Source organism: Canis lupus, chromosome 12, assembly GCF_048164855.1.
Source record: "Canis lupus baileyi chromosome 12, mCanLup2.hap1, whole genome shotgun sequence".
NCBI classification, from domain to species: Eukaryota; Metazoa; Chordata; class Mammalia; order Carnivora; family Canidae; genus Canis; species Canis lupus.
In genome coordinates, this window is record NC_132849.1 from 46,918,157 (window position 1) to 46,939,481 (window position 21,325).

Below are 21,325 nucleotides of genomic sequence, written 5' to 3' on the forward strand. Positions count from 1 at the left end.
TTGAAAGATTTTACACTGATGCCTTTTACCCTTTTAGGAGCACCAGTTGTCTTTAGAGCACTTGGAGGTGATGGAGTCAGGTTTTCTCCTCACTTTGACTTCTATTAATGCAGCTACTTTCCTCACAGCACCTCTTGTGCAAGAAACAAATGATTGGTCTATGTAAGACCATGTGGGTTAATGGCCCTACCAGTAATGGCTAATATGGCAGGTCTGAAAGGCCACACACCAAAAGTCCAAAGACATTCTCATTTTCTTACTGTAATTTCTATTTCTTTCTGGAATTCTGGGTATCTAGAATTTTTTCAGGTTAGCATTTTGATTAACAGAAGAAGCATAGCTTCAGGGAAAGAAGTCCCTACCTAATCTTTTTGTATTTGTTCCTGATGACCTTTAAACCAAGAAAGATAAGGAAGACTGGACTGGATTTAAAAAGGTGAGTAAAACAGAAAAAAGTTTAGTGTTATTCATATATATGTATGGGGGGGGGGAGAATACTTGATAGGTTAAAAGTTATCTTGGCCTTTTCCCTACTACTCATCTACTGGAGATATGGAAGTTAGGAGTGTGACCATTCCATTCAGGTATCTGTGGCAACATTAAAAAATAAAAATTGGTTATAAAAGTAAGCTCTATGCCCAACATGGTACTCAAACTCATGACCCCAAGATTAAGAGTTGCATGCTCTACCAACTGAGCCAGCCAGGTGACCCTGTGACAACTTTTTTTTTTTTTTTAAGATTTATTTATTAGAGCAAGAGAGTGCATGGTGGGGAGGGGCAGAGGGAGAAGGAGAGAGAATCCCAAGCAGACAATGTGCTAAGCGCTGAGCTTGACTAAGGGCTCCATCTCACTGCCCTGAGATCAGGACCTGAGCTGAAACCGAGAGTCCATCACTCAACTGACTGTACCACCCAGGTGCCCCTACAACATTGTTTTTAATACCATGATGCATTATAGAGTAATTGCTGATAAGTTGCTAAGTAAGTATTAAATTTAAAAGGCCAACATTTTAATGAATTGTAAGGATTTTGGAGGTAGGGGTCAAAAGTTGGTTTGGAAGACTGTGTGTGTGTGTGTGTGTGTGTGTATAAGCATGGTGGAAGATAAAACTGTATAGGTAGTTTGGGGTCTTGTTATGGAGGACCGGGCTAAAGGAATTTGTATTTTGACAATCTTGGAATGTTTTTGAACAGCACCATGACATGATGAAAATGAAAATTTAGAAGTACTGATTTGACAAGAATATGGAAAATAACTACTTCCTTTCAACAAGATATGTTGACTACCTACCATATACTATAAGTATGTGCCAGGCACTGAAGTTACAAATCTAAGTAACATAGTCCTTGCCCTAGGAAATAACTACTCAGTAGAAGAAGATATATTAAGAAAACATTTTTTTCCTTTTTTTTTTTTTTTTTTTTAATTTTGGTAAGTGCAATGACAATGGTGTACCTGGGGTGCTATCAGAGCATAGAGGAAGGAACTAACCCACCTAGGAATTCATGAGAGGGTTTTCTGGTTGGATGTGATAACAGCATCTCAAAAAATGAAGGAATGTGGTAAAAAATTGGTGAACATTCCAGGCAGAGGGAACAGTGTAACAAAAGCATAGAAACAGAGGACAAACATGTTAGTTTCATACAACTATGGGCACTTCCCGTTTGCTGTATTCTAAAGCAATAAAAAAAGTGAAGTTAACAAGGACTTTGCATGCCTTTTCTTGTATTAAAGGTGAGAGATGCTGCAGGCCTGAGCAAGGTCAGTTGTGGTAGGGTTGGTGAGAAAGGGATGGTTTCTTCTAGAAAATGTAGGGGTAAAATCATTAGAACTAAGTGATTGGATTTCAGGGACAAAGATAAAGGAGAAGCCTTAAATTGCATGTAGATTTCTGTCTGGGCATTCAGGAAGATTAGTAGCACTATTAACTGAGAATGGACAGGGGAGAGTAGCAAAGCTGGAGTGAAGGCAGTATGGGACAGTTCGACATCTAGGTCCAGCAGACATTTAGGTAAATATATCTGAAGCATAGGAGAATTCAGAGCTACAGACTTTTTGGGGTTAGCTGCTGTAAGTGTTGTTCCAAACACAAGTGTGCATCAGACATGGGTGCTTCTTTGAAGCAAAATGAAAATGGTTCATAGAGGAGCAGTAATATTTAAGCTGCAGTAGAGAATGTCTTACAAAGGAGATTGATCATAACTTCTCAAAGGTTAGACAGCCAAGAGTAGTCTCACAGAACTCAAGGAAGAGAGAATTTATGTTCAAAATTACCAATATCTAATGCTCCAGTGAAGGCTATTTAAATATGTACTAAAACCTTGCCAGTAGATATGACAATTTGGTGATCTTTGTTTGGTGTCAGGAAAAAGGGAAGGAGTGAGAGCGTAACCAGAAAGGTACACAGAGTTGAGGGACGGATTTTGATATTTATATACTGAAGGTGATGAAAGCAGCTAACCCTTCCTGAAAATGTTCTGGATTCCAGGCCTTCTTCCAAGGGCTTTCCATATATTAACTCATTTACTCCACACAGCAACCCTATGAAGTAGATACTGTTTTCCTCATTTTACTGAGGAGAGTTAATCACAGAGAAATGGTTACATGACTAACAACTGGTAAAAGAGCAGAATGAGAATTTGAACCCTGGAATTCTGACACATAGCTCCATTATTTACCACTGTCTCTGTAGAATGGTGGGGTTTGTAGATATGGAGAAGAGGAGTGATCTTAATGGATCAAGATCAGAAAAGACTGGAGGGGGGATAAAGTCAGGAACATAGGTGGGAGTTTTGGTCTTGAACAAGAGTAAGGATATTTTATTCTTGAAGACCAGAAACCAGGGCTACAGGTGGAGGTGGTAAGTTTGGGGGTGTGAGGGTCCAGGAATTGTGAAATTTAGGAATTTAATCATATCAAACTTTTCCCTCTCAAATACATATTTATCATTAGACTTATACACAGATAAGGAAAACTGCTGAAAACAAATGGATAGCTTATCATGAACTATTATTAAGATGTAAACACCATCCAGGTGAAAGAAATTGTCAGCCAATCCAGAAACTTTGTGCTCCATTCCAATTAAAACGCTCTTTTTCTCCCAAAGTGTTACCAGTATCTTAACACTTACGGTAATGTTTTTGGTTTTCCTAACAGTTTTAGCACCTGTTCTAAGTTCTACATTTAAGTTTGTCCTGCCTTTTTACTCCTTTGTCTTTTAAATCTTAACCTACAGATTCTTCCTCAATCTCTGTTTTTCCTTGCCATTAATATGATGAAGAAACCAGGTTTTGACCTTTGAATTTCCAAGTCTGGATTTTGCTGATTGAATACCTATGGTGAGGCTCACATGTTCACTTGGGGTTTTTTTTTTTTTTTTTTTTTTTTTTTTTAATTTCCTATAAACTGGTACTTGGATCTAGAGTTGTGCTAATAAGGTAGCCCCTAGCCACATGTGCCTATTGAACACTTGAAATATGGCTACTCCAAATTGAGATGTTGGCTATAAGTGTAAAATGCATACTTACCTTAAAGATTTATTATAAAAATAATATGAAATATCACTCATAATTTTATATTGACTGAATATTGAATGATACTTTGGATATATTGGGTTAAATTTCCACCTAGTTCATTTTACTCTGTAATGTGGTTAACTAGAAAATTTAAATACATATGTGGTCTATATTGTGTTTCTGTTGGGCAGCACTGATCTAGAGGCTTATTCAGATTCCAGTTTTATTATTTTTTCAAGACTACTTCATAAATAAGAGTGTGTTCTTTTGTTAGGAGGCACGTAGTATCTGGTTATTGTCTTTCTTGTGATATCATTGGTGATTGATACTAAATGCTTAGATAACTTAATTCATTAGAGTTTGCGAAATTCTGAGTTCTAATGAAATCACTCCCTACTCATTTATTATTGCCTTATCTATTATCTGGTTATCCAGGTAGGATTAATGGTTGATTCATTATCTTTATTAACCAGTTTTAAAAATGAATGATCTTCCTACTCAAAAGTGATGAATTAGTTTTCTTTGTATAATTATGAATTCATAGCTTTGAACATATTTGATATAGTTTAGTGCATTGCCCTTATTAGGCTTATTACTAAAATGGCCTGTGGGAACCTTTTCAAGTTGGTTCCTGAGCCCTTTTGACACAACCCTACTAGTCTTTGTTTACTTTTAGATTCAACTTTATCTGTAGTGATACCCTTTTTTGGTACCTGAAATTGACAGTTTGTATCTTCTTTTTATTGATCAATCTGTTTTTACTCATCTTTTCAAAAAAAACTAGTTTTTGGTTTCATGGACTTTTTCCTATTTTTTTTTTCATTTTCTTTTTTAGTTTTCTGATTTCTTAAATTCCTTTCTTCTGTTTTATGTAGTTTCTTAAATGGGGAGTTTAGATTATTGGTTTGAGGTTTTTTTAAAATATAAAGATGTACTGTTAAAAATTTATAAGCAATGTTTTAGTGGCATCCAACACATTTTGATATGTTGTATTTTCTTTTTTATTCATTTAAAAATATTTTCTTTTTTTTTTTTTAATATTTTCTACTTTACTTTGAAACTTCCTCTTTGACTCCTAGGTTATTTAAGTGTATGTTGTTTAATTTTCAAGTATTTGGGATTTCCCAGATTTTGTGTTGGTTTCTCATTTAATTCTGTTGTGGTTAAAGAACATACTTTGTATTATTTTAATTCTTTTACATTTATTCTGATTTTTTTGGTTATCTAGCATATGATCTATCTTGGTTTGTTTTTTTTTTAAAGGTGCACATGTATCTTTCTCTCTCTCTCTCTTCCTATCTCTCTATTTCTGTATCTATCTCTCTATCTCTACATTCAACGTGGGGCTTGAACTTGAATTCAGGACCCCAGATCAAGAGTTGTGAGATGTACCGACTGAACCACTCAGGTGCCCCCTGATACATATTATACATATTATAACTAAAGTCCATAGTTTACATTAAGGCTCAATTCTTTGTATTGTACATTCTATGCATAGGTTTTGACAAATGTATGACATATATTCATCACTACAGCATCATTAAGAATCATTTCACTGCCCTGAAAACCTCCTGTGCTCCACCTATTAATTCTTTGCTCCCTCCATGGCAACCACTGATCTTTTTATGGTCTCCATAGTGTTTTCTTTTCTAGAATGTCGTGGAGTGAAAATTATGTAGTATGTAGCCTTTTCAGATTGGCTTCTTCTTTTACTCAGCAATATGCACTTAAAGATCTCTCATGTCTTCTCGTGGCTTGATAACTACCCCCCCCCTTTTTTTTTAAACACAATAACATCCATTGTATGGATGTACCATTGAATGGATAACAGTATGTTATCTGTTAGCCTATCGAAGGACATCTTGGTTGCTTCCAAGTTTTGGCAGTTTTGAATAAAGCTGCTATAAATATTCATGTGCAGGTTTCTGTGTGAACATAAGTTGGCAATTCATTTGGTAAATACCAAATATTGTGATTGCTGGATTATATGGAAAGAATATGTTTAGTTTTGTAAGAAACTGCCAAACTGTCTTCCAAAATGGCTGTGCTATTTTACATTCACACCAGCAACAAATGAGAGTGAATACCTGATGTTCCATAACCTCCCTAGAATTTGATATCGTCAGTGTTTTGGCCTAACAGGTGTGTAGTAGTATCTTGTTGTTTTCTTTCTTTTTCTTTTTCCTTTCTTTTTTCTTTTCTTTTCTTTCTTTCTTTTTTTTTCTTTTTTTTGAGAGAGAGAAAAAAAAGCATAGGGTTGGTGGGGAGGAGCAGGGGAAGAGGGATAGAGTAGTGGGGGGGAGAGAGAGAGACACAGAGAGAGAGAATCTTAAGAATGTTCCATGCTGAGCTGAGGTGGGGCTCAATCTCACCACACTGAGGTCATGACCTGAGATGAAATTAAAAGTCAGAAACTTACCAACCGAGCCATCCAGATTTTGATTTGCAGCTCTCTAATGCTGTGGTATTGAGCATCTTTTTATATGTTTATTTATCATCTTTATATGGGAAAATGTTGGTTTAAATTTTTTGTCTTTTTAAAATGAGTTGTTTCCGTATTAGGTTTTTAAATTTTTTAAAAAATTTTATTTATCTATTTGAAAGCGAGATTGAGGGGGAGAGCATGTGCGGTGGGGAGGAGGTGGAGGGAGAGGGAGAAGCAGACTCACCCTCAGTCCACTGAGCAGGGTGCCCAATGCGGGGGCTTGATCCCAGGACCCTGAAATCATGACCTGTGCTAAAGGCAGACACTTAACCAAATAAGACACCCAAGTGCCCCTGAGTTTTTTTTTTTTAAATACCTTATTATTAAGTCATCTCTACTGTACACCCATCGTGAGATTCAAATCTACAACCCCAAGATCAAGAGTGGCATGCTCTACCAACTAAGCCAACTGAGCCTATATTGTTGAGTTTTAAGAGTTCATTGTATACTTTGGATAGCAATCCTTTATCAGAGGTGTATTTTGCAAAACTTTCATCCCAGTCTGTGGCTTATCTTTTCATTCTCTTAACTGTGTCTCTGTCACTTTACTTTGAATTTCTCGGTATTATTATATTTTTAGTAAGTTTCTTTTAGAAAGCTGTATCTTTTTACTTTTTTTTTTCCAAAAAACTCACAATCTCTGTTTTTAAATTGGGATATTTATTTACACTTAATGTAAGTTTTTAAAATTGTAAAATACACATAAAATTTAACATCTTAACCATTTTTATTTTTTTATTTATTTTTTTGGGGGGGGACTTAACCATTTTTAGGTATACAATTAATGGTATTCAGTATATTCACAGTGTTGTGCAGCTATCATTATTATCCACCTCCAGAACTTTTTTTAAGAAAATATTTTATTTATTCATTTATTTTAGGGAAAGAGAGTGTGTAAGCAAGTGTGAGTAGGGGAGGGTCAGAGAGAGAGAGAATCTCAAGCAGACTCCATGCTGAGCTCAGAGCCAATTGGGGCTTGATCTCATGACCCTGAGATCATGACCTGAGCCGAAATCAAGAGTCAGACACTTAACTGACTGAGACACCCCTCCAGAACTCTTTATCTCGGAAAATTGAAACTCTACTTATTAAGGAACAACTCCTTTCCCTCCTTTTGACAGCCTCTGGCAACTGCCATTTAACTTTCTATTTCTGAATTTGACTACACTAGGCACCTCATATAAGTGGAATCGTACTCTATATGTCTTTTGTAACTGGCTTATTTCACTTAGCCAGAATTTCCTTTCTTTCTGAGGTTGAATACTATTTCATTGTATGTACATATCCCTTTTAAAAAATCCATTAATATATTGATGGTTTCCTGGGTTGCTTCCACCTTTTGGCTGTTATGATTAATGCTATGAATAGGGGTGTACAAATATCTCTTTTGAGTCTCTGCTTTTAATTCCTTTTGGTATATCCTGAGAAGTGGAATTGCTGGGTCATATAGTAATTCTATTTTTAGTTTTATGAAGAACCACCGTTCTGTTTAATATCGTGGTTGCACCATTTTCCATTCCCCCCAACAGTGCAAGAAGGTCTAATTCCTTCCCATTCTCCTCAACCCTTGTTGTTTTCTGTATCAATTGATAGCTGCCATCCTAATGAGTGTGAGGTAGTTTATACTCAATGTAATTGTGGATGTGTTTGGATTTAACGCTGTCATTTTATTTTTCTCTTTTGTCTCCTCTTTTTTATTTCTCTACTTCCTCTTTCTTGGAGTCTTTTGGACTATTTAAATACAGTTTAGTATATAATTTTATTTATTTTTAGTATATCATTTTAATGTATCTGTTGGTAAGACAGACTTGGCAGATGCAAGGAAAAAATGTTCTTCCCTGGAGCTCCAGGAAGGAACACAAGTCTTTGACACCTTGATTTTAGGTCATTAAGGACCATTGTTTACTTCTGGCCTCCGGAGTTATAGGATAGTACATTTGTGTTATCCTAATTCACTAAATTTACAATAATTTCTTAACAGCAGCAATAGGAAAATGATATAGCTCCACATATGCACCATTCAGAAGCTGGTCTAGGAGGATGTGGGGGTGATCCACATCACAGTTTGCTCTCTGTTGATTTGGGTTAGCTCCTGAGTGTGTGCAACTTGCGATTTCTTTTTTTTTTTTTTTAAGATTTTATTTATTTATTTATGAGAGAGAGAGAGAGAGAGAGAGGCAGAGACACAGGCAGAGGGAGAAGCAGGCTCCATGCAGGGAGCCCGACATGGGACTTGATCCCCCGTCTCCAGGACCACACCCTGGGCTGAAAGCGGCGCTAAACCCCTGAGCACCCGGGCTGTCCCAACTCGGGATTTCATACAGCAATCATTCTCCTGCTCCTTTCTTTTTATTTATGATAGTCACACACAGAGAGAGAGAGAGAGATGCAGAGACACAGGTAGAGGGAGAAGCAGGCTCCATGCACTGGGAGCCCGATGTGGGATTCGATCCCGGGTCTCCAGGATCGTGCCCTGGGCCAAAGGCAGGCGCTAAACCGCTGCGCCACCCAGGGATCCGTCCTGCTCCTTTCTCTTTGAGATCTTCTCCCACACTTTTGGGTTCCTAAGAGCCCCCTTTCCTGGTGGTCTGGCTGGAAAGAGAGAAAAGAAGCTTCAGGGATATGCCCATTATCTTTGTCATTGCTGCCATGGGTTTAGGTCTGGAGAGTCCAGAGAGAGCATTTGTCTTCTGTAATTCTCGCTGCCCTGGAGTGTGATCCAGGACACACAGGAAATAAAAGGCAAACCCAGGAACTCAGCACTGTTTGGGTCATTGTGTGAGTGCTGCATTTCCTGCCCAGTTCACCTGCTTTATGTATTTTGCAGAGTCCTTAGGTAATTGCTTTTCCAGGACTTCTGGGTGTAATCAGTGAGAGAGGGGATGCAAGGAGGGGAGGGGGTAGAGTGTGGTCACTGAATCTTAACCAGAACGAGAAATTCTTTCATTTCTTTATTACTTTAAGAAATTGCCTGTCTTTTTTACCTTCTGTTTGTCATAAGGCATTACCTAATGTTTTTTATTAACTCGTAAGTTCTTCCTACTTTAGTGTACATTTCTAACGTGATCTTTTTTTCCCTTCTAATTCTAATCTTCTTTGTAGGATTCCAATTTTAGTATATGTGCTGCTGAAGCACTCTAATTCTTCCTGAGTTATTTCATATCCTTTGTGAGTTTTTCTAATTCTGGTTTATATTGTTCTTTCATTCTTCCATTATTGTTTTGTGTCCTTTAGCTTGTTTTGAAATAGTAGGTCATAGTTTTCTTGTATTCTTTGGCATGTCTTTCTGGAGGGCTTTTATTACCTATAGGGGGTAGCCTTCTCCTTTTAAAGCTTTTTCTTATAATATATGGGATTTTCCCTCAAGCCTTTTGTTGCTCACTTTTATATGAAATTTTCTTGAACTTTTAGAAGGAAGCCTGAATTTCACAGTGTTAGAGCTCTCTCTTCTGTTATGTTTGTGAAGTGTTTAAATACAGGACTGCTTACTTTCTGAAATCTCTTGACTTTGTTCCTCTCCCCTACTTTTATCTGGGTCTCTCTTTTGTCCCTGTGCTGTTCAGTTTAGACTGTATCCCTAGTAGCTTTGTCCATATGGGATGTGGTCCTGAAAGGGGGCTGGCATTGCCTTTGAGGATTCACAAGGCTCCCATTACCTTCCCCTCACCTGAAGACTAGAGTTTGCAAGGCTTCTTGGACTGCGATGCTCTGAGCTCTGCCCCCACCTCTCCAGTGAGTGTCTGTAGGGGTTCCTAATTCTATTAGTTGCCCCAGGCTCTCTTCACATATGGACCACAGTCTCAAAGGTGTTAGTGGTTTGATTCTACACACTTGGGATTGGGAGTTCCAGACCTTCCTTGTCACCTAGTTTTGTTTTTAGATGTTATCCATGAGTCTATGAATTTTCCATCATGATTTCTCTGTTTTTAATGGGCTGTTGAGAAAGATTCAAACAACGGTACTGCCATTGCACCATCCTCCACCTCAGTTGTTTTTATACAGAGTCATGCTCATGTGCTAAGAATGAGGGGTTCTATGTATGAAATGCAAGGGGGAGGAGAGCTGCTGGAGGTTTGCTGTAGTCACTGATGGAAATAGGGAGCTCTTCAGGAACGATGAGAATAAGGTAAACTCACAGGTGAGAGTGGGGAACATGTTCGAGTCATGGTACCAGCCCATGTGAATGTGGGTTTTTTTTCTCTGGTAGGTATCACCCCAAATGAAGCCTCAGGGGAGGCTGACACCTGGATTAGGATTACAGTTAGGATTATAGTTTTGCCTTGTTGGTCTGGTCCAAGGACTGAAACATCAAGTGGTTGAGATAACTTTTGGGAGGGGAATTTTGTTCCTGGGTATGGGTGGACGTGAGATCAGAGTAACCAGGGTAGGGCTGTGAACTTGGACAAGGGAAAGGATCTGGGAACTGAAAATCTGTAATGAAACTAAAGAGCAAATACAAAAGGGGAATCATGTGAATGTGCTCAATGGAGACTGTTGTCAGAGCTGGAATTGGAAGATTTCATAGGTCAGATACAGGTTAAAAAAAAAAGAGAAGAGTCTAGAAACAGGTGCAATTTCATATATTTGATCCCTATAAGTTATCAAATGCTCTGGAATTTCCAATTTCTCAACAAATGGTGAAATCAGTTGGCATTACTCTACAATTGTCATAGGAGCTTGAGAGCCACAAGTAAAACCACAGGCTTAAAAAAAAAACTTTAGAACTATTAATAAAAACACATGAATAGTCTGAATCATGTGTCTGTGGCTATCTACACAGAGCACAGAGCTTTTCTAATGTTCTCATTATGACAACAAAGCAAAATTAATTTTGATATGAAATAACATTATTTCTAAACATTGCATATAGTTACTTTGCTTATAGCATAAAATTCCTTGGGAAAGTGTTGGAAATTAATTACAAATTTCTATTTTAGCATTTTAATGAGTGCAAAGTATTTTAACAGACTTTGCAACAAAATATCCTTTTAAAAAGAAAAGTGACAATCCACAAGTAGCATTGTACTTAATACGTTACTGAAATAAAGGTTATTGGTGGTGGGAAGAAATTACTTCATATATTTAGAAGAAACATCAGTAAGCTGTCAGTTTTGTCGTTTACCAGAGTTTAATAAGGAAATTTCTTTAATAAGATAATGTTTAAAATGGAGTTGGTTGCAAAGAAAGGAGTAATTAATTGCCTATCACACTATAAAAAATCAGTTTCACATGTTTGGAATGTTTCTTTACACTAATTTCCACATCGTTTGAACTTAAATATGTATACAAAGAATCAAAAAAAGCAAAATATCATCAAAACGCATTTTTTCCCACATGCTTAAGATTTTATAGCTGGAATTGGATGGAAATTTATCTCACTATTAACACAAATGTTAATATAAAAAATACTTAATAGAATTTTTGTTTTAATAGATTTTAATAAGAATATTGGAATTTGAAAGTTTTTAATTTTCAGTGTTGATGGGACAAGTGATGATTTCTCTGTTCCCTGATCTCTGATGCAGTCAGTCCCCTTGTTGAGAAGACTGTCATGTTGTTCAAAATAAATTAATAAAGTACAAAATGCCCGAGAATCTTTTCCAGAAATTGTCAGGTCACACATTTGCAACTATCTAGTTGTGTGGATATGTGGTTGGGTATTTTCGTTGGGTAGAGAGGTTATAGTGTGATTGTTTACTTTAATCTTTTTATATTCCAGCATGAGAGATGCTGAAGTCTTTTTGGTGCTTAGAAAATTGCAGTGAAACATATTTTGCAGTATTCAGAAAAAGGATTTGTTGAGTTTAAAGAATACTGATCTGCTAATTTATAAAAATATCAATTTTAAGAAATACTTTGAGAATTCTAAATCAATTGCTTCTGAATCTTTCACAATATTACCTTTACTCTGTGCATCTTTCAAAGGTGAGGGTCAGATGTATTGACCCCAGGATCCCATGTGACTATGTGCGTGCCCAGGGGTGGGGAGGGGCAGAGGGAGAGAGAGAATCCCAAGCAGTCTCCACATCCAGCAGGGAGCCTGATACAGGTCTTTTTTAAAGATTTTTTTTTTTAATTTTTATTTATTTTATGATAGTCACACAGAGAGAGAGAGAGGCAGAGACACAGGCAGAGGGAGAAGCAGGCTCCATGCACCGGGAGCCCGACGTGGGATTCGATCCCGGGTCTCCAGGATCGCACCCTGGGCCAAAGGCAGGCGCTAAACCGCTGCGCCACCCAGGGATCCCACTGATACAGGTCTTGATCTCAGGACCCTGAGATCATGACCTGAGACGAAATCAAGAGTCAGATGCTTAACCAACTGAGCCTCCTAGGTGCTCCTTGTGTCATAATTTTAGAAGAGAAGTTTTCTAGATTTGGGGGTAGGGGGGTGGGGGGCAATTTGTGGCCAAATACATTTGGAAAACACTTGCTTTGTGTATCCACTTTCGTAAAGTTGGAATGAATGCTAGTCTGTTTTTGACTCTGAGAAGTTCCATAGTAAAGAAACCTGTTTAACCTTGTTTAACCTAGCATTTCCCAAATTAATTTAGTCTCAAAACCTTGCACAGTATACAAAAGTTTATAGCAGCGTTATTTGTAATTATTAAAATGTGGAAGCAAGTCAAATGTCCATTGGCTGATGAATGGATAGACAAAATGTATCCATTTAAAAAAAATTTTAGGTAATCTCTCTGCCCAATGTTTGGCTTGAACTCATGACCCTGAGATCAAGAATCATGTTCTCTACCAACTGAACTAGCCAGGTGCCCCAAAATGTATCCATATTTTTATATATGTCCATTTAATATACTCACTCAGTGGAGTATTATTTGGCCATAAAAAGGAATGAAATACTGATACACACTATAACATAGGGGAATCTGAAGAACACTATGCTAAGTGAGAGAAGCCAGAGACAGGAGACCATACATCACATGATAACATTTGTATGATGTGTCCATAATAGACTAATTCCTAGAAACAAAGTAGATCAGTGGTTGCCATGAACTGGTGAAGAGTGACTGCTAAGGGATTGGGGTTTCATTTTGCTAAGGTGAAAATGTTCTGCAATTAGGTAGTGGTGATGGTAACTCAACTCAGAATATACGAAAAGCCACTGAATTGTATGCTTTAAAAGGGTGAATGTTATCATAGCCAAGTTATGTCAAAAGGCTGTTATTTGATGAATAACCATAAGAAAGAGTCTACACCAACAACTAGGTAAGAAGTCAGGAGGGCTTAAAATAAGGTAGTGGGATGGAGAGGTAGGAGAGAGAGAGTGGAGGGGTGACCTGTAGAGCTCCAAAGACTGATTTCTACCAATGAGGATGCAAAGTCTCCAGGCCGAAACTCTGAGGAGGCAGGCTGATGGGTCCCCTGGCGCACAGGCTTGCACTATCAGTGGCTAGCTTCCCCGAAAATGATGGAATTCCACACACGTGGTAAATAAAAATGCTTGGACAAAAACTGTTGCTTCTTTAGTCATCTGTAGACAAGAGGGATGGTCAAAGCAGTGCACAGAATCATAGCCTTGCCTTTATACTTTCCATAACTCAAAATATTTTTCATGCTGCCAGTAGAGGTTGAGTAATCTGGCTGTCTCTGCTCGTCAGGGTGAGGTGCTCTGTGGGGCAAGGTAAGAGGCCGTGGCCCTTGCCTGCTGAGGACATAGTCTTACTGACCTAGTATGATCCACTCAAAGGCTCTCCTCACCTTTCATGAGGAAAGACACTGAAGTGACCTGCCAAATGCTACATAGAGGGCAACAGAGCACATAGGTTTGAGATTTGGGATGGTAAGCATAGATTTTTGGATTGTCTAGTTTTTGCCATCATGTGGTAAAGGCAGACTTTTTGGAGTTGACTTCACATTTTAGTCAGCCCCTTGACCTAGGTGGGGGGGAACACTTTAACCTACCTCTTGAATGCCAAGGTCATGATTATGCCCTTTATAGCCGAGGATGGTGCAGCCAACAGTGGGCTGTTTTTCCCTTTTCTTAACTCTCCCAGGCTGAGATTGTGGTCGGTAAGAATGTTAGGAACCCCTTAAAGAGTCCTTTACAGAGTGAAGGCTCTCAGGAGGAGTTTCAAATGAGGCAGCAAAGGATGTCTAATGTATCAGTGGACTCTTTTCCTTTCCCTAGAACCATTTCCTGCATAAAGTCAAAGCCTTCAGTGGAGGAGCCAATGTGTTGCTGAGAATTCTTACTAGGCAAAGGGAAAATTGCTTCCCAAGAGGACCATGTCTAACACAGAGCAGCATGTCTGTTCTATTAACGGAATTCTTCTTAGTAGAGATTTCTGAGGTAGCTTGGGGTGGGGGTGGGGAGATGGAGTCTTAGTCTTGGAGTCTTAAGAGCTACATAAGTCTCGTCTGCCATGTGATGTAGCACAGGCTCTCTGGAGTCTCACTGAGTGGGGTTTGAGTGCCAATGTGCCTTAGACCAACTCTGTTTCATGTCTGGAACCTGTGCAGCAGGGATAGCCATCTGCAATATTGTTGGGAGGATTGGATGTGATAATGTATGGAAAATACTTGGGGTATGGCACAACTATTACTGCATACAGGTCACTTAACTTTTCTAAGATTGTTTCTTCCTCAGGAGTGAAGATGATGCCCTGTGACTTTTAGGGTAGTTGAGAGGATAAAATGAGATAATGTATGCAATTATGCTATACCAATACGTGATTGAGATTTAATTAGAGAAGCCCTTCAAGGATCTTGGTAACCCATTCCAGAGTTTTAGTGCTAGTACGTTTATCCTTATGCTGAACTAGAATTTTTCCTTCTTTGTTATTATCCTTTTCATCTCACTTGGCCTTCTAAGAACACAAAAGAGTTCATTTGTTTCATGAAAATCTTCATGCACTGAAAGATATATTCCATTTGCCTTTAACCTTTAGGTTTTTTTTTTTAACCTTTAGGTTTAAAAAAATATTATTACTGTAAATTTTCTTATCTGTAATTCTTTGTTGTTTTATTCTAAACTCTCTAACTTTTCCATTGCTTCTGACAGCCAAAATAAGAAATGATCTTTGAGAGTTTCTCAGACTAAAATATAGAGGGAAATTTACTTTCTATCCTCAATTCCTCGTTAAAATATCTATATCTTTTATTATAAAAGTAACATTTCTTTATATACATTTTGGAGAAGAGGGAAGGAAAATTGCCCACAATTGCATCAGTACAATTAATAGTTTTATGACTATATATCTGGTTATTTTTATGTACATATTTTATGTATATCTTTGTAGTTTATATATCTTTGTACATATCTTACATAATCGCAATCATATACAAATATGAATCTTACAATGTTGTTTATATTGCTGCTTGTCTTTAGCACCTAACCCATAGAATTATAAGGATTCAATGCTCTAAGTGCTTACCACAGTGTCTGGCATAAAGTTAGTGTCAATAGGTTGGAATTAGTTATTATATGACATTTTTCTGATGGGTGCCCAAAAGTGGATTTACTGGGTCAGATACTTTTTACACTCTTGATAATGTCACCTTACACATTGCTTTCTAGAAGCCATTTCAGTTTATAAAGCACTTGGCATTAAAAAGTCTCGTCGCTCCTCGTCAGCACTTGGAGCTCCCCCAGTACCTCCCCACTTTGTTTTTAGGTTTGGGAAGGTAATTTAGTAGGTAAAGATGATACCTCGTTATTTAAGTGTCATTATTTCATAACTACCAATGTTGAACTTGTCTTACATTTACTAGCTAATGTTCCCTCTTGTAGAGTCTGTCTATGACTTATTTAACAATTGGAATCACTTAACGTTTTCTTATTGAATTATGTAGGCTCTTTAATAAAGATATTAATCCTTTGTCATATGGACTGCAAATATTTTTCTTGACTGTTTTCTTCTTATTTTGGCTATGATTTTTAAAAATTCATACATGCACATACACAGACGCACACACACACATACACATGTGATCCATCTCCTATGTGCCTGACCCTTGCCAGGTCTGATGGTAGTACCTTGAGTCCAATGAGAGACTCCTCCCATAGTTACACGGGCTCCTGATACAGTGGTCACACATGTTTTTTATGGTGAAAGTACACAGACTCTTCATAGGCCCAGAGAACACTTTTCCCTTGATTTGGGGAAACAGAAGAAAGGAGCTAACAACTATTGCTTGGTTTTAATAACAGGTTATGTTTCAACTCTTCATGATTGGAATCTTCAAACATTCTCCATCCTTTCCTCTAGGATTGGTGTTTCTGAGGATACTATTTCAGATATTTATTTGGCAAGTAAGTATATGGTCTACCCATCATAGGCTTCAGCTGAGTCCTCTGAAGAGGACTCCCACCTACCCTGATCTACCTTCTTCACATCTTTTCTTGCAAGAAGATGCTAGGTCATAATGATATTTGGGGACTGAGGGCACGGGGCTCTTCACATGGATGAAATGCTGGTGAATCTACCTTCTACTACTACCCTGTTAAATTTAAACTTCTTTCCCTGTAAGAGAGTGAGCAATCCTACCTGGCACCCAGGAAAGCTTTGTGTGGATATCCTTAGGAGAACAAATTGGGTCTGTATGTTCCCTTGCTAAGGAGTGCTGTCCTTTCTCATCATCAAGATCTGCACTAATGTCTATAATAGAGCCCAGATGGCTGATGTGTGAGAGCAGGAGCAGGCCTCCATGGGGTTTCTCCTCACTGTGGCCAGGGTGGTGGCACACAAAGGCATTCCATTGGCTTCTGAGTCTAGATCTATAAATATATTTATTATAATATAACAAGAACTTAACAATAAACATATACTATGTACAATACCATTACAGAGAACCCTGTTTTATATCATTCACAGAAATAGCCAGTTTTGCTCCAGTGTGATAATGAGGAGAGAAACGGAATTTCAATGTCATCTGTGTTGAGTCTTGCTGACCACTAACACCTCCTTTGGAGGCAGATGCACACCAAACGCTAACATTAGCCCTGCCCCAGGCAGTTAGAATTTTGTGCTCCGGTCCTTGGGTTCACACTTGCACCCTGTTTGACATAAATACTTTAAATGACATACAATGTATGTAGTTTTGTGCTTATTACTTTTTAAAAGAATAAATAATATTAAAAACTGCATAACGAAGCTCGGTATCTTGTCCAAGTGGGAGTCACACTTGTAGTGCTAAAAGTTGATGCCCGACATTAGAATCGGAATTTTGTGTCATTAAATACCGAAAGATGGAAAGCATGTCCTGTCCTTTTGTCCTTAGAAATGGTTTTTATCATGAAATGACGGCAAGTTGACTTCCCAGATATAAAAATGGTAAATGCGTATTTGGTACCAACTTCAACTAAACAGCGCAGTGGCGGCGGCTCTCTTCTTGCCCTGGAATGGAAACTGATCACCGCGTGAGGTTTGAGGGTCTGAGGACTGGCAGGAAGGCCTTTCTGTCATGAGCCACGGTGTGACCTTCCTCCTGGCTTCCCTTTCTCTGGTTAATATGCTACAGGAAGAGTGATTCTGCTCATGCCCCCTCAGGCCTTGGCTGTCATGGCTCGCCTACGAAGGCTGTCCCCATCCTGAGAGCTCTTGTGGCAGGTGCCTTAATATATAGCTATAAATATCAAAAATAGTCTCCTGTGCTTTGTAGACATTTATTCTCCCTCCCTCCCTTCTTCCCTTCCCACCCGGCCTGGGTCCTCAGCTTTACCTCATGGAGGGAGCTGGACTGGTGTCATGAGCCAGAACTGGTTTCCTTCTAGAACAGAATCTTCTTTGACAATGCCTCCATGAGGCACAGCTCTTATGGGGGCTGTCTGGGAGTTACATTTTTTAAAAAATAAAATGAGGGCATTCAGCCCCCACCCAGGAGAGATCCTCTATTCTGCACATAGAAAAAATTAGAGCAAATGCCCCTCTCTGGCACTACCTACAAAGAGCTTTGGGAATTCCCGCATTATCCTCTCATGGCCTCCTCCTTCTCTCAGTACTTAAAAATAGCCTTTTTGTTTATCAAGAAAATGCCTTGGAAATCTAAATAATTCATATCGGACAAGAGAAAACTAGCACAGTCACCTGTCCTCCAGCAAAAATGTGGTAGAAAAACCTGTGAAGGACAAAAGGTTCTCCCAGCTGTCCCTAGGCTGCCCCTGCACTGCCACTCCAGCCACACACATCTGGCTCTGCATGGGTGGCTGGACTTCTCTTCGGCCCGGCGGGGACCAGGAGCCTCCTAGGCCTTGTGCCGCCCAGTATTGTCCCTTCTCTTCTATCGGCCACGGAAAAGTGTAGATTGGTTAAAAACAAAAGTAGGAATCAAAGTGATAAGGACACTTTGATCTTATTCCAAGAGAGCCTGACACCTAATATTGTCATAGGATAACTGATCTACGGTTCTTTAGGGATCAGGCTTGCTCTGCAGGAAGGAAAAATCAGCTTCTCTCTCCCAGTCGAAAAATATGTGAAACTCTATTGCACCGGGCAGAGTGAGCGCCTCCATTCAGAGCAAGTGCCTTTGCAGGAGCCCCCAGGCCCAGCTCCTCGGATGGTTGTGGTTCCTGCTGCTCGGAGCACTGTGCTCCCGTTTCCCCCAAAGGCGAGGATGATTTTCTACATTCAATGTAGAGAGTATTCAAAATGTTTAGCGCAGTGATTCCCTTGATTGTGTCTATCAGCCTCTTATTGATGTTGCTGAACATTGATCATTGTGAGTAGCATCTGCCTCACCAGACTCGTCCAGTCTCGTCGCGGGCTTTCTGCTGACGTCAGCCGCTTTGAATATATTTCTTTATCACGACGCAGCCGTGTCTGAACACAGGGCAGGGCATGTGGGGTAGTAGCGTCCATGTGTTGGTCGCGGGCTCGTAGGCTTCCATGTTGCCCAGGGCAGGCCCCTCACTGCTAACAATGCCTCCAGTTGCATAAATCTTGCCATCAAGCACCACGGCGCTGCCGGGGAAAGTGGGGAGAGAATTAGCCACTTAACTTCCAGCTTGGGCCTGGAGATGGATTCTTTTTGTTTTTGTTATTTTTTTAAGATTGTATTTATTCATGAGAGACACACAGAGAGAGGCAGTGACACAGGCAGAGGGAGAAGCAGGCTCCCCATGGGGAGCCCGATGCAGGACAGGATCCCAGGACCCTGGGATCACGTCGTGAGCCAAAGAGAGATGCTCAACCACCGAGCCACCCAGGTGCCCCTGGAGATGGATTCTTAATACCCTGTCCTGGTGCAAGCTGCCTCTCCCCCTTTGCAAAAGTTGTAGGGGGTTTCACTGCTTTTCTCTGTCCTGTGACCCAAACTGGCATAAGAAGAATACCTTGCCTCTAGGGCCAGTAAGGATATGGTGCTTACTGTGGGTGACGCTGATGTATACTGGGCATCCCAGGCCCTACTGGACGATGGAAGGTGGCTAGGAGAACAGCCTTGTGTACAGGCACCTGACTCACTTCACTGGCTGTTTACTGAATGTCATTCTGCGTGGCTCATACAGAGGCTTCGTACCCCTCCAAGTGGAGGACTCTCAAGGATGATGGCAGACAGGGTAATAAGGAGCTAAGTCATAACTGAACACTGACTACTTGACTGGGAGATTCACACTTGCCAAGGCGCTCAGAGTCCCAACTTCCCACTGTGATTTCTGAGCATGAGTGACCCCGTGCTGCTGCCCACCCATGACTGCGAGGGCCTGGTGTGCTCTCTGCAGGGTGGTTACTGTGGCAGCCTGGGGCACCTTCCCATACCACGAGACACTGGCACCGTCCTGTCATCTTAGCCAGCTGTTCCCGCTGACAGCACCACAGCCTGCTCCTGCCTGCACCTACCATCTTAGAGCATTTCAGTGACCCCATCACACCTACAGTAAGACCCATGCATCCAGCCCCAGTTTCTCTCTCATTTCAGCTAATGGCCTGTCTTCTTGACTGTCCCCTGAAACTGAAGAGATACCCTTGCAAAGTCATCACCTCTTTCTGAAATCCTGAGCCTGATATAGAACGTGTCGGTCTAGACATCTTACCTGGAGTTCTAGCTTTATCGCTTGTAGCTGCATGCTACAGGGGCCCTCAGAATGCTCCCTTGGTGGCATATCTTTCCCCTGCTTCTTTTGCAAGACCCAGCTTAAATCTCCTCATAGGCATTAAGTCTTTCTGTGCCCACTGTTAGTCTCAGCCGAGGCACAGAAGTCCTCCCTACAAGTGGTGCTCAGACTCCAGTTGCCTTTATTGTGAACAGCGTATTCAGAGTGGCTTGCACCCTGCCACCATTTGGAGTATGTGACAGGAAAGTAAGGCCCAAGAATCTTCATGCTATTAGGAACTCCGCGGTTATCTGGCCTGCTTCGAAAATAGGAGAACTGCCCCAGAGAGTGGAAGTTGCATGTCCAAGGTCACAAGACACGTGAGTAGTAGGTTATAGCTTTTCTAGCTTTGCTATGCCAACAGCGAATGCTCAGACTGAGGGTTCGGTGATCACCTCTGCATGGGTTCAAGATGTCTTCAGCAGAGATCTGCTATGTAAATGCTGACAAGGGGGTTTCTGGGACGTCTTTTTTTTTTTATTTCCTTGTTCCTCTCAATCCAGGAAAGGGTGGAGCTAGAAGAGCAGGATCTGCTGTCTCACTGCCCAAGATAGTTACTATTTTTCTGGGCCACAGGGCCAAGCCGACCGGGAGCCCAGCCACACTCTGATCCCTACCTCTCTCCTCCTGTGGGGACTGCCCTGTCAGACTCCACGGCGGATGTGCCTCATATGGCTCCTGGATTGGGTGGTCACTTGTCCCATGTAGGGCATTGCACAGGTGTGGGCCTGGCACTACCGCTTGTCTGCAATGGGGCAGGTGGTCCTGGGTGAGAGGTCCCGAGAGAAGGTGTGGCCTCCAGAGACCCGGGGCTGGTGCCTGTAAGAAGCCCTCCATCGTCGCTGGCTTTGAGATGGGTCAGCTGGGGCCACAGGGTTGGGCCTGGGGGCCTCGGGCTGCCCTTGGGCACTTCCTGTTCTGCCCTGGCACTAATGTCCAGACCCGTGGTTGGAGGGGCTCCTGCTCTGGGCCTGGGATTGTTCTGCTCGCCACATGGGGGCAATCGCTATTGTGCTCCAACCTCTCCTGTTGTCTTCCCCTCCCGAGCCCCTCACCTGCAGAACTGGCGAGAGTGATTCATGTTTGGGCCGGCCTTAATGTTCCCTTTCTCAGGGTCGTAGATGGTGGTGGCTCTGGCGTAAGCCCCGCCCAGGATGAAAACGAAGCCGTTGAGGGTGACCGCAGGAGCATACTTGTTGTCTGTGAGGAGAGCAGGGCCGGCGGTCAGGCACCTCTCCCTGGCCTCCCCCTCCCACCCTCTCCTTCGCCAGTGGG

General features: G+C 40.7%; 1 protein-coding gene and 1 long non-coding RNA gene across 4 annotated transcripts in view; one reads left to right on the forward strand and one right to left on the reverse strand.

The window, feature by feature from the left end:
* The first annotated feature begins 446 nt into the window (after positions 1-446).
* Positions 447-17,374, forward strand: LOC140601659 (uncharacterized). 2 transcript variants are annotated; one of them, XR_012004652.1, is made up of 3 exons: positions 447-2,863; positions 3,239-3,341; positions 16,836-17,374. It is a non-coding gene; the product is annotated as an uncharacterized lncRNA (long non-coding RNA). The 2 variants fall into 2 exon arrangements; XR_012004653.1 differs by lacking the exon at positions 16,836-17,374 and adding an exon at positions 16,172-16,740.
* The window catches only part of KLHL29 (kelch like family member 29), a 305,682-nt gene continuing 301,088 nt past the window's right edge, over positions 16,732-21,325 (reverse strand). For both annotated transcript variants that reach the window (XM_072770938.1, XM_072770939.1), the window contains 2 exons: positions 21,106-21,250; positions 16,732-18,920 (listed from right to left, as the gene is read on the reverse strand). In XM_072770938.1, the coding sequence (XP_072627039.1) occupies positions 18,737-18,920; positions 21,106-21,250 (329 nt within the window). In that variant the 3' untranslated portion in view covers positions 16,732-18,736. The remainder of the gene's footprint in view (positions 18,921-21,105; positions 21,251-21,325) is intronic.